General features: G+C 38.1%; 2 protein-coding genes across 3 annotated transcripts in view; both read left to right on the forward strand.

The window, feature by feature from the left end:
• The window catches only part of LOC112559390 (serine/threonine-protein kinase 38-like), a 53,426-nt gene extending 44,776 nt beyond the window's left edge, over positions 1 to 8,650 (forward strand). The window contains exons 9-14 of one of the 2 annotated variants that reach the window (XM_025230606.1): positions 60 to 124; positions 412 to 529; positions 819 to 942; positions 1,824 to 1,919; positions 2,146 to 2,234; positions 2,969 to 8,650. In XM_025230606.1, coding sequence (XP_025086391.1) covers positions 60 to 124; positions 412 to 529; positions 819 to 942; positions 1,824 to 1,919; positions 2,146 to 2,234; positions 2,969 to 3,093 — 617 coding nt within the window. In that variant the 3' untranslated portion in view covers positions 3,094 to 8,650. The remainder of the gene's footprint in view (positions 1 to 59; positions 125 to 411; positions 530 to 818; positions 943 to 1,823; positions 1,920 to 2,145; positions 2,235 to 2,968) is intronic. The other variant, XM_025230607.1, reaches the window with a different exon arrangement.
• Positions 8,651 to 11,672: 3,022 nt separating this feature from the next.
• LOC112560019 (bombesin receptor subtype-3-like) lies at positions 11,673 to 13,475 on the forward strand. Its single transcript, XM_025231567.1, has one exon. It carries the CDS (start codon positions 11,731 to 11,733, stop codon positions 12,859 to 12,861), a length of 1,131 nt encoding a protein of 376 aa, XP_025087352.1. The 5' UTR covers positions 11,673 to 11,730; the 3' UTR covers positions 12,862 to 13,475.
• Positions 13,476 to 13,759: the final 284 nt, after the last annotated feature.

The following is a 13,759-nucleotide window of genomic DNA, read 5'->3' on the forward strand; positions in this document are numbered from 1 at the left end:
TTTATATGTATAAAGAAAAAAGAGATGTGAAAAATGATTTGATAATGATTTTTGTGCAGCCAATGGAAATCCGATGGACTCCAAACGACGAGCTGAGAGTTGGAAACGCAATCGAAGACAACTGGTGAGAAGTCATTTTGTAGCAAAGTCCATTTGCACAAGTGCAGGCTTCTTAAGTGGTCATCTTGTTTCTGCCCAATCAGCCTATTCATCCTGTTATTCTTAAGTCACCTCTTGTTATTCCTCATCACTGTCTTAGTTTACTTGCACGTACACATATATTCCTGTACATGCATAGATCTCACTTTCCACCCTTACACACACATAGTTTTTCTTTCTTTGCCATTCAACCATTTGATACCCTTTTCTCGGAGGTACATGATATAATAACAGAAGTGTATGTTATTGCAGGCTTACTCGACGGTGGGAACACCAGATTACATTGCACCTGAGGTTTTCATGCAGACTGGGTATTCCAGCTCCTGTGACTGGTGGTCACTGGGTGTCATCATGTATGAGATGCTGATAGGTATGTTATGTTATTTAGATGACACTGGTGGTCGCTGAATGTTATAATATTCACTCCAGGTACCTAATTAAGTTATGGCATTTGTTACGGCAGTGTATGCACATGATAAACATCTGCATGTACTTACAGATATATATACATCTGAATTTGTGTGTATATATGTGTGTGTGTGTGCTAACATGGATAAATGTTTGTTATTCCAATTTTTAATAGTGTTTTCCTGTAATTTAATTTTTAAGTACATCATAGTAGTAAAGACAACATTTTTCTTATTTTTCTTTTCTTGCAGGCTATCCTCCTTTCTGTTCTGAAAACCCTCAAGAAACATATCGTAAAGTGATGAACTGGCGAGAAACATTAATTTTTCCACCAGAGATGCCAATTTCCAATGAAGCACGAGATCTTATTCAAAGGTACCTATTTAGTCTTTTAAATCAGTGGTTCTCGAAGTTCAAGTGGTATGTGGCTGACTAAGTCTTTACGTCACAGTGTGAGCATTGTGACATTTAACCACGTCATCTGGTACCCTTAATAACGCAGTGCCCGTCCTTATTTTTAATTTTTATGTACGATCTGAGTATGGTGGACTTTTGCTGATATCGCTGTGAAGCATCTACTGCCATTTCTAATAACTTACTGTTGCGAGTGGATTTTTATACTTTTGGGACTGAAAACAAATAAGAGAAGCCGGTAAAATGTGGAAAGTGACGTCATGTTGAAACTCTCCAACATTGTTCTAGATATTATCACCTTAATTTCTCATCAAAAACAACTACATTCATTGCATTAACATTTTAATTAATAAAGAACTTTTCATAGTATGTAATTTTGTGTAAATTTATTACTATACTACTGTCACAGAAGTACATTTAGTTTTTGAATTGTAATGAAACATGCTGCAGTTTAAATTTGAATTTAACGGTACAAAGTGATTGTTGGCCTTGGTGATGCGCCGTAACTTTTACTTGAGTAAAGTGGACTGCAGTCTGAACCACTGTTTTAAATGATAGCACTGATTCTCACAAGCAAATGTACACTTTCACTTTCTCACTCAACGTCCACATATAAACTTTGTTGTTCTTTTGTGCCTCCACAGTATGCGAGCTCACACACCTTCACAGACATTACTGTTTCTGTTCATGGAAAACCTAATCACCAGCATCTATATAACACACTTGTCAGATGCTATGGTGTGTACTATTCACAAAGGTTTCATGTAAATAGTAACTTTCTTTCAGATTTGTATTCACATTTTACCTGGCATCTTTGATTCAATTTTTGTCTGCTACCTCAGGTTTTGCTGTGATCCTGAGCATAGAATTGGTGCCAATGGACCAGAAGACATCAAGTCGCACTCTTTCTTTAATGGAGTGGATTGGGAGCACATTCGGTTCGTGTTAAATTTGCTTTACTGATTTAAATTTTAAGAAACACACAAAAGTATGAGTACACCAAGCAAGTAGGGGAATATTCATCAGACTTGCATTAAAAATCTGTATTTTTTGGTTTCTCAAACCAAACCTAAAATGTTAAAAAATGATTTTGTTTTACAGGAGTAGTAGAGAATTCATGCTATTTTCACAATAGATATATATGTATTTTTACCTGTTAAACAGTGAGCGACCTGCAGTGATTCCAGTGGAGGTGAAGGGAATTGATGATACATCCAATTTTGATGACTTCCCAGAAGTAGACTTGAAGCTACGTAAGTACTACTTATCTTTTTGAGATATTCTTCCTTGTCTCCAATATTTTATATACTTACTTAGACCCCCAACTTTTCCATTCCTCCCTCCAACCACACACATTTACACAAATATATCCACAGTATGTATAGAAAATACCCCATGAGACTAATACTTAACTCTTAGTGGTCTAGGGGGTTTCAGAATTATAACTTCAAAATCAAGGAAGAGGTCCATTGAGAGCTGAGCAGATGGCAGCAGATGTATGATAAGAAGGGAGATAACATGCTTACATGAACTCTGAGATTGCTGTAATTTTGTCGAGGTCTTGTCCATCTCTGCCTTTCTCAACTGTTGATGTTTTAAAACAAAAAGTGTAGTATTTCTTTGTCTTATTGGCTGTTTCTCATGCCATACAGTTTGCATTTTTTTTTCCCCATCCCACTGTAGTATGTTTATGTTAGGTCTAGAAATAGCATTCCTTTGTGAATTTTTTACCTAAAGACATACTGTTTCTCTGTCTGTTCAGTCTCCTCTCTCTCTTTCTCACAGACTGTCTCACTCACACACACACATGCTGTTTCGTTCATTTGCTTTATATTGATGTGCTGTTTTGGGTTTTTATTCATTTATTTTAGTGCCTTGTTTTTATTTTATGTCTTCATACATTTGCTGTTAGATCTGTCATTGTGAGAGGCATGAATCTTGTATTGCTAATCATCATTTATATCATCAGTATATGCTTGTTTTGCAGCAGCACCTCCCAAGGAAGAACAGAAGGACGCTAAGTACAAAGACTGGGTGTTCATCAACTACACCTACAAACGATTTGAGGGATTGACACAGCGCGGCCCACGACTACCCTTGTCCAAAAGATGAAGGCACTAGAATGCTTCATTTTTCTTGAGTCCCGTGATCACTTTGGAGCAGCAAGCTTTCAAGCCATGTGTTCTCTTTTTTTGGCCGTCCTTCCATTTATCTTTTGTGTCAGATAAGAGTTTTGTTCACTTTCTGCTGTAGTTGAGTTGCAGACTGTAGCCATAGACTTCTATTCATGATCATTTTTTTCCCCTCTGACACTTAATTTGTCATTTTGTAGGGGTATTAAAGGGCTTGGTCATCACTAAATGATACAGTGTTTCTAAGGTTTTCTGCTGTTTTTAAGAAAAAATTGTAGCTAAACATTTGTTATTTTTTTTGTTTGTTTGTTTTTAGGGCTTTTTAGGGCTAATGCTATTGTTTATTAATATGTATTCTGTCTCAAAATTAATAGGCTGTTATGCTTTCAGAAGTTTTGACAGCCTTCTTTCAGGTGGTCACTTATGACTATTACCATTCCTGGTTGATGTTCTTAATAAATGGAAGTTAGTTTTGTAGAAGATTTTAAATGTCTGCTTCAGTCACTTACGATAAAAGACTTTGATAAACCTTGAGTAATGGAGAGTCATGGATGTTATTGAACAGAAAGGAAAACCTACAACACAGTTCCTACTTTAGGAAGGCATCTTTCCCTCTTTCTCTCTTGCTCTCATATTTAAGGCATTCCCCTGAAAGAGCACCGAAGCGATTAACAGTTTGATTAGTCGAAAAAATTTGTGGCCATGTTCATGAAAGAATCTTTAGTGGAGGAAAGAGGAGACAATCCTCTTGCTGTTGGAACAACTCCCAATCCACTTATATTTTCGCCTTGGGAGTTGCGTTTTCTTCATTTTTATTGGGTTGTTTTTTCGTTCCTTGCAAGGAAGAAACACAAATGAAGGTATATTGTGTATAAGAGCTTAATATGTGAGAACTAAGTGATGAGGCACACTTTAATTGAAGTGTTCTTGTTTTTGGTCATCTTGATGAAAGAACTGCCATGATACTGCCTTCGATGTTGGCACAGAGAAAAACACAAACAGCTGTTATCAACAGAACCAATTCATGTATTATATTTTAGCTAAAAAGAAAACTTTTTGGTTTCTTTACATATTAAAAATAAAGCAAATATTTTATTAATATTAGAAGGTAGTGGTATTAGTATGTGACAGAATGATGCTAGGGAACAAATGAATCAATAAATTTTAGTGTTCTTTTAATGAAAAGAAATTTATTCATTGTTGAAAGTCGAAAATCAGGAGAATTCCAGTATCTTTCCTTAACCCAGTTTGCCATCAGGAAATATGAAGCTGAATATTAAAATATATTGCTTTCCAAGAGTTTTAAATTTTTCCTCCTGTGTCTGAAGTAATTTTTATTTTCTTGTTTTGTGATTTGATTTATAATTGAAATCAGTCTAGAAAAATTTCTTTAAATAAATGTATGCATTTGAGATACCACCATGTAGAAAGCATATGTACTGTGTCCAAGTCCATGATAACCTTCTACCATGGTTGTTTCTAAAAAAGGTGGTTTTTTTTTTTTTTTGCTTTTTTTTTTGTAGTCAAAGTATAGCACTATTGGTTTTGAAGTTGCTATCATCATTGCCTTTTCTTCAAACTATGCATCTCACAATTCTGGAAAACGTGGGCTTTTTTTTTTTTTTTTTGTGAATTGGAAAACAAAGGGTATTGAGTCTATGGATGGAAAGTAGATATGGATATGGTAGTTACCACCCTTATATTTCAACGTATGTTAATTTGAAAACACACACTGTGATTTTCATCAAAGGAAAGCTATGTTTATGATGTTATTATGTTACCAACAAACTATTTTGAAGAAAACTATTTTCACTATTGACTGGTTCTTGTAAGTCTGCACATTTTTGTTTTAAAAATGTCCTCAGCAGTCAAAATTTGCCAATGTACAACATCCACTGGCAAGGCCACCTTGCATTATTTCTGTTTTACTTTAATATACTACTTTCTGCCGTTTCCTCTCTTGAAAACCTGTTCTGTTTACTTGCATTCAGACCATACTTGAGCAGTAAGTTGACTGGAGGACACTGAACAATACCTATTTTCATAAACTTTTTTTTAAATGCATTGTAGAAAGGCTGCAAAAAATGTTGAAAGGGTTTTGAATTTTTCTGGCTCTGATTAGTCTTTCCTTTGTGTGTAAATAATGTACTAGAAGGTAATTTACATTTCATTATATTTCTTGTGTGGGTAAGTGTAGGTACTTTTGATTGTGTCAGTCCGCTTGTGGTGTTAGAGTGAATTGTGTTGGTTAATATGGAATGTATTGGTCTTTTTACACAGCTGCTACTCAAACAGTTAAGAATTATGTCTTAAAAATAGCACATCACTTTTTTGTTGTTTCAGTTAAGTGTAAAAAATGTTTATGCATCTTTGCTTCTGTGTAAAATTTTTGTTAATTCTTGCCTGCCCAATCGTGCATGGAAGGAAAGAAACATTGGATATGAACATCAGTTTTATTTTGTTTTTGTTCGTTTGGGTTTTTTGTAAATATCAGCAGCATTTATTCCTTTGTGTTATTTGCGTTTTGAAGATTTAGTGGTTACATTTTGTTAGTTTGCTCCCTTGGTAAAATTTCTTCAATATGAGAATTGGTGTAGATGTGGAGTATTTGTCTTCAAATAATAATGGAGGATGTAAGTGACGAATGAGTGGAAAATATATTTACCATCTGTGCTTTCTAAACATGGTTGTTGACAAACTCAGAGTAGCCCTTTGACTGCACAGCACCTCCGCTTTGTTTATTTTTTTAAAAAGAAGTATGCTCAGTGCTTTAATAAAACTTTTTTTTTATGTAATAAGAAAAGAGGCAGATAGTGTGCCTACTATGTGTTAATTTTCTATCATAGGAACAATTGAGTCTTGTGTTCTTTGAGGTATTCTTAAAATCCAGGATTTTTGGTCATCTAACTGCACGGAAACCTGATTAAGTAATATGATTTATGACAAAAGAAATTGAAAAATTCAGAGTAAATTTTGGCATACTCACTACTGCCCTTTATGAAAACATTTTAGGACAGTTCTATTGTATTTAATTGCTTTGTTAAGTAGCCAGTTTTGAATGAAGTACAGAACATTCTATGAGAAGAATAAATGTCCATACAGCAGTCAGAGGGTTAACCACAAAACTTGTATGTTGTCCGCCAACACCACCATCATCCTGCTTGTGTAAACATTCCACGGTATCAGCCACATTTTCTGTATATAAGTTTACATGTATTTTATGATGCTCCACTGAAGTGGTGTCATGCGCATTTACTGGTCAGGGTCGAATCTGAGATATGATGCAAGGATAGATGGTGCCCCAGTCACCTGTGGCTAATGTAGGTACATTGCACCATTTGTTTCACTCCTAAATGAAAAGTGTCATAGATTCCCAGAATACTCTTAGTTCTATAGCACTGGCAGCGAAAGGGTTCATAAATAAGCTAAAATTAGGCTTTTAATTTGTAATTAGGTTTATGTTAATTTCTTGTTTTTTGTAAATGCTATGCTTGTGACAAAGTAAGACATGTTTTGATGCCTGGACTTAGCATTGTGACCATGTCACAGTCTTGGGTGATACACATTGCATGAGACGTTCATTTGTAAATGAACATCAGTCCTTGAGAAAGAAAAATCCTTATAACTTGTGAATACAGCAACAGTACCTTCAAATCATGATACATTTTTGTCAGTTGAGGAGGAGCTACCTTCTCTTATCAAGGAAAATGTTCATGCAGACTGTTGTCTTAGTTTTGTCAGAGCTTTGCCTCGCATCCATCCAAATGACCTTTTCTCGGAAATAGTGTGATCTTATCCTGCCTTCTGCAAGTTGCCTTTGTTCTGATCAGGCATATCATAGCATTTGTGGCTTTACGCTGGAATCATATCATTAGCATGAATGTGTCATTCACTGTCCCGAGTGACTGTCCCCTCTCATCCCTACCTACATTGTGAAAATACAGCACAAAACAGGTTTGCTGTCTTGATTCAGCATCTTGTGGCGCGAGTTCTTTCTTTCTTTTCACTGTAATTGACCTTTTTGACATGCAAATTCACCCACACTTATTTACAGTTTTTTTGTTGTTTGTAACATGTTTTTATCAGTCTTCTAACATGAGGGCCTGCTAATAGCTGGACCCCAAGTTTTAGCGAATTTTGTTTTGGGTTTTGTTTTGTTTTTTGTTTTGTTTTTTTTTTTGGAAAGGGGGGGGAGATTTTTTTTTTTGAGGTAGCAGGGGAAACTGAGAAACAAAACCCAGGGAGTGACTTTATACACTATTTTTTTTTTAGTCTACATCATTCTTCATTGTTCTATTTACAGTTTTCTTATGTACATAGTTTTGGAAATAGGTTCAATATATATAGTCATTGACCAAACTAAAGTTTGTGTGTTTATATAGAATACAAAGACATTTCCACTACCACAACCACCACCCCAGCAGCCGCACTGCATATCATATGTAAATCCTGCCTTCTCTCCCTTTTTATATTCAGATCACTGAGAATATTTAGGGCATAATGGAAAGGTTCAGGTTAAATATGTCCAAAACTGTGCTACAGCAACTTTATTGCTGTTAACAACGGTTATCACATAGAAATAAATAGTAATACATCTGCTGAAAATTTCATGCTTAATGTTTAAAAAAAAGGATTATATATTTTTTTTTCATAAAGTGTTCTCATCAGGCTTCATTTAATTGTTGTGAATGGAACTCATTGTAAGCACTGTCTATTACAATGTCACAGCGCTTTCTGTCAATTCTTTGGGAAAAGGGTTTTTTTGTTTTTTTAGGCGGGAGGGGCAGGGGAGTTGTAAGATGGGAAGAAGGTAACTTCAGTTCCACATTGCATGACTTCATGCAGTAGTGAGTAGTATTCACTAGGTCAGACTCTGGCTTTCCATCCTTCTGCTACACCAAGAATGTCACTCAGCAGTGTTGCTTTTGATATGCAGTGAGTCATAGTTACAATAACAACAGTCAGGCATTGTTCTTTTAACAATCTTTTATTTGAAAGAAATAACACTAATGGTAATAAATAATAGAACACATCTTCTCTTAAAAAATTCTGTGCCTGTTGTAATTATGCTTTCATCATTTTGTTTTTACTTGTTCATACTGGCATGAAAGTGTATTTTTATGTGCAAATTCATTGTCCAAGAGGTGGAAAAGTGTTGGGAAGTGAGCAGTTGTGAACAAAGCGCCTCCATGTAGCTATGCTGTAGCCTAAAGACCTTTTGACTTACTTGAAACAAGATTTTAGGTTTTGGATCATGCCTGTGTGTTTGCCTTCAACAAGCAAAATTTCACATGGTGAAACACTGCTTATGCAAAAACTGGAGAAGAATTTTGGTGGAAAGACAAGACTGTCTGGAGAAAAGTCATTTACTACCACACTTAAGTTTGGTGTTATCATTGTAGTGAAACATTTATTTGAATGCCTAGATTTGAAAAAGTCCTGTGATAATTTGATTTGTTGCCAAGAAAGCAGTCTTCTTTTTCTGGTCTTAATGGTAATCCATACAGAATCATCAATAAAAGAAAGCGAAAATAAAAGTGTTTGGCTTTGCTGGCAGTGTTTCTTGTATGCAAGAGGGAGTGAAAGAGTGTGTTTGATGGAGTGGGCTCAGACATTTGTAGTTTTCTTTGGGGTTGGGGGGAGAGTTGATGTTTAATAGGAAGCCAGTATCCAAGGCAGCCCGGCCTGAAAAAGGGTGTTGCATGCACTGGGAAGAGGGAAAATAGAGTTATTCACAGATATGTGTAAACACAGCATAGTAATTCAGATAAAAACACTGATCAAATCTTAAATCAGAAATGGATCTCAAGGTAACTAAAGGTAGTTTTATTCCTTGCCTAGAACGGTTGATACTGTAGTTCTTTGCACAGAATTTTCAAAGTGACTGCAAGCTCAGCCACTGGTCAGCAGCAAACGCTCTGCTGATGCTGGCATTTCAGGATGCTCAGATTTGAAGAAATTGAAAGATTGCAGTCTCTAAACTGCTTGCATGGTTACTCTTCGACATGTTGGGGGTTAACTATAAGTGCATAACAGCACAATGTGTTTGCACACAAACTATCACCTTTGTATGTGTACAGTTTGTACATGTATTAAGCCCATCTTTGCTAACATGATATATATATGGCTACAACTCCATGAAAGGGATATGACTTTGTTCTCGCCATTCACGTGGTGGTGCAGTTGGTTTACTGTTTGGAAGGGAAACGTGCTTCCACCTAACGGCGATTTCGCACTATGGGGGTGGGGCAAACAGATATAGTCGGTTGCTGATGAAGGTCTTTTGCTGATAGATCGGCGTACTGTGGCAACATTCATTCGACATTTAGCAGTTTTCTGGTCGAGTGTATGTGGGTAGCTTGGCATTCTTTCGCTGTGGTACTAAGCTTGCTTAATGTGTGAAGAGTACAGAATGGTCTACCCGCTCTGGCCCTTCTACCCTCATCCTTCTATGATCTATGCTTCTACCACTGACTGTGCTCTGGCGAAGATAACATTTTTTGGCTATTACTATCACCAACACCATTTTTCCCAAGTGAGGGGAATTGAAGGGGTAGGGGTAGAGTGATTGGAGAGAATAATTAAAACCATTTGAGCCAAAGGTCGACAGCATGAGCAGAACATTATTTATCAGCACAGCCATAAGCCTAACTTGAAATATAAGGGATATTTAACAACAAAAACAGCATTAATTAGCTCATATTCCTTCGTGTTTGCACAGCATATTTTATGCTTTAAAATTATATACGGACAGACTCCTCTTAATGTTAGAAATATTGTTTCTCCTGTCTTGTATGTGTGTGTGTGAGAGAGAGATAAAACATCACTCTGCTAGAAGTCATCATTCCCGTAATAATTCATTTTCTTTGAACAGGGTAGGTTTGTTTAATAAGTAGTACCACGTGACACAAACATCAAACAAGACGTGAATTATGATTAAATTGGATTAGCACGTCACAGAACGGTTTCATTAAAGGGGTAGTTGTATTCAGGATTAGTGTGGACAAGCTCATGTCGTAAGGTATTTCTTCTTTTTCATCATTATCAACATTTTTTTCGTTACTTTCGTTATCATCGTCTTCATTATCATCCTCCTCCTCCTCCTCCACCGCCGCATCATCATTTTCTCAAGACCATCTTGATTATTATCTTCATTAATCTCATCTTCATCATCCTCTTTATCGTAAACATATTTTTCGTCGTCGTTGTCATCTTTGTTTTCTCCTCCCCACCACACCACCACACACACTTTCCACAAGACCTTTTCATTTTCTTCATTTTTATATCCTGCTTCCAGCACGACAACATTCGTGTAAAGTGCTGCAGTTTATCCAGGCGATATGAAACATTTATTGTCCCTTGGATTGTTCTTCTCCCTTGACAGCCTCGATTTCACTCAACTGATGATGAAAGTTGGGTGTAAAAGGTCTCAGAAGGCCCGTGAGGCGTGTGGAAGCAGTAGAGCGGTCATTGGTCGTCGACCATCAAGCAGGAAGGGGTAATGTTGGCAGTTATTAAGAGGCGATACATCAGTTAGCGAAGCCACGCATCATCGTCCACCAACGCATCTGTAACCGACCCCTCCTCATGCCATCAGCTTGGTGGCCTCTTGGGAAAACCAATGGCACGATGGAGCCACAGACTTGCATTAATTTCTGAAGGACTGTTGATCTGGCAAGTTTCAGCGTCGGAGGGAGAACACAATTGTGTACGCCCTCGTCACAAACATTGTGGAATCGCTCCACAGATGGTCTACTTGGGACTCCTGAACAAACCGAAATACTGGCCTCGATGTTCGCAACCTCACCCCATCCTAACCTTTGTGATTCTGGAGTGGTAAAGTCGCCGACACTGACTTTCGCACCTTCCCACAACTGACCCATTGAGTAACATATTTATATTATCAAACCAAAAATGCTTTTGAAAATAAAAAACTAAAAATACCTCACATGAGATTATGGATTTCAACCAGTATTCTAGAAATAAACACATAATGTATTATCAATGTAAACAGATTTGAAAATGCTAAAACACTATAATATTGTAAAACAATGCTATTTTAAAAGATGAAGTCGTTGCCACGTGATCAATTGCTTTGCCTGCTTTATGTGTGTGTGCGAAAGAGAGAGAAAGAGAGTTAGAGAGACAAATATATTCCGTCTGCAATAATATTTTATTTTATTTTGGACGCTTTAAATATGTCAGAATAGGACAGCTACTAACATACTGTCCGGCGTTTCTTTTAAAAACAGACATGTGTACTAATAGCGGGCAAGAGTTATTCACCACACAAAAAAAAAAAAAACAAAAAATTTTTTAAAAAAAGCAAAGAAAAATAATCACACATTATTTACCCTGCTTCCTACCCTGCTTCCATTTCTAATTATCTGTTTCCACCACCCCCTTCTCAAGTATTTCTCCTGCTCTGGGACCTCATTGGTCATACGACTTTCTGCCAATCACACTGGATGTCCAATCGTGTTGTAAGATGAAAGCAGACGGATCTCAAGCACCTGACAAACTGCTGATTGCACTTTTTTATGTCCTTGATCGTTAAGAGACATCTGACCCGGCTGTTGAAATCCGCTTTGAATTTGTTGAATACCTGCAAAGAATTATGAGGACAACAGAGGATTACACAGCTTTCGCTGACGTTAGTACACCTCAGACAATGGAGAAAGATGGGGACATCACGAATTTTGTGGAAAACAAGATAGCGACAGGTCTGTGGACCTATTGCATGCCGATAATCTTGATCATCGGAACGTTCGGGAACGTCTCCTCCATTCTCGTCTTTCGTCGATACAAATGGCGGTCTTCCACGCTGCCGATGTACCTCAGCGCTTTAGCCTTTGTGGACCTGAACCTCCTGTACTTCGGTTTGCTGGAGAACGCGGTGAGCTTGCTGCTGAACCGCAACATGAAGTCCACCAACACCGCCTTGTGCATCGTCGTCATCTGGATCGTCTACTCCTCCGGGACTGTCTCCGCCTGGCTGCTGGTGGCTGTGACTTTGCAGAGGGTCATGTGCGTGGTGTGGCCTCACGCCATGACCTCGCTGTGCTCGACCCGGAAGTCTATCGTCTTGGTGCTGTTGATCGTCACCTTGCCCTGGGTCCTGCATTCTTGCCTCGCTTTCGCCCACTACGTGAATGGCAATAGCACGTGCACCAACTATGATGACCTCGAGTACTTCAGGTTTAAAGTCTGGCCAGTGGTGGACATGATTGTATCCTCTCTCGTTCCGGCAACAATCCTCCTCATCTGCAACTTTATCCTCATATCACGTCTGTACGTCTCTTTGAATGAAGCTCGCAGACTGACCTGCAGTTCGCTCTCCTCCCGCCGGCGAGCCACCTCCTCCACGACCATGACTTTGGTCATCCTGACCACGGCTTTCCTGCTGCTGACTCTTCCCATCAACGTGGAGCAGCTGTGGGAAGGAGAGCTACGCCGTAGGGCGGTTTCGCCGATACCGACATCAATGGAGGCGAAGACGTATCTGGCCTGGACCATCACCGACCTCCTGTGGTACAGCAACAGCGCCCTCAACTTCCTCTTCTACTGTCTCAGCGGCTCTAAGTTCCGGAACGAGTTTGTGGTGCTGCTTTGCTGCCGCGAGAACAGCACCGCGAAAGCAAAGGCGATGGCAACACCCGCGAAACGCTCGACATCCATCAGTGAGGAGACCAAGACCAAAGGTGAAAATGAGTGTTCCGGAACTACTAATATCGATACAAAGCTTTAAGGTTTGGTAGGGTTGGGCAAGGGGTCTGCAAAAAGAGAGAAAAAGAAAGACATGGAGGAGACCGGTCCACAGAGAGGTGGAGGCAGCTGGCAGGACATGGTCCCAACTGGGAAGGGACACCCAGAACCGGATCCGATGGTGGGGTGTATTTGCGGCCCTATATGCTCCACTGGGGGCGATTTGGAACAAAATGAAGAATATGAAAGAAAACTCCAAAATGAACAAAATATATTTTCTAAATACCGATAAAAACACATTTAAAAACAAACATCAGCCAATGACAGTTATTTAGTAAGATGGCCCAACCGTTAACAAGTTTATCAATCAAACACCTAATATCTTTTGAAAAAAAAAACTGAACTATTTGATTTGAAATTAAAAGAAAACAAAGGTTTTAAAAATTAAGTAATATTACATTTTTCCACGGCATCATCGTACCTTTCCATAGTTTTTCTGTCTTCCTACTGTTACTTATGATGTTTTTATTAGTTATTGTGCTAAGTCTGCTTAACTTTGAATATTTATTATCCACCACTGCTTGAAATTCTCTGCTATTTCATGGTAGTGTAAAGCTAGCCCAGCTGTGTCAATACCAACTGTTGCAGAGGAATATAATAAACACATGTTTGAAGATTTTTCTCGCTTCTGTAGTCTGTATTCAGGAATTAAGAAGCAGTGTCAACGACCGTTTCGCATCACTGCGATTTGATAGTCATATGCAATGAATGTTGTTCAAATGTGTGTGCGTGCGTGCATGAGTGCAAGAAGATAGTCAGATAACCATTTCAATTTTTTTACAATTTTTAAGTTACTAAAATGTTCGAGCTTGAATTAAACTCTCTCTCTCTCACACACACACACGCACATCCACACACGAACATATATATATCTAAAAGAC

This window comes from Pomacea canaliculata, linkage group LG3, assembly GCF_003073045.1.
Source record: "Pomacea canaliculata isolate SZHN2017 linkage group LG3, ASM307304v1, whole genome shotgun sequence".
Classification (NCBI taxonomy): Eukaryota; Metazoa; Mollusca; class Gastropoda; order Architaenioglossa; family Ampullariidae; genus Pomacea; species Pomacea canaliculata.

Bases quoted from the DNA above. Each gene is read 5' to 3' on its own strand.
- LOC112560019 (XM_025231567.1), top strand. From the start codon at position 11,731: ATGAGGACAACAGAGGATTACACAGCTTTCGCTGACGTTAGTACACCT.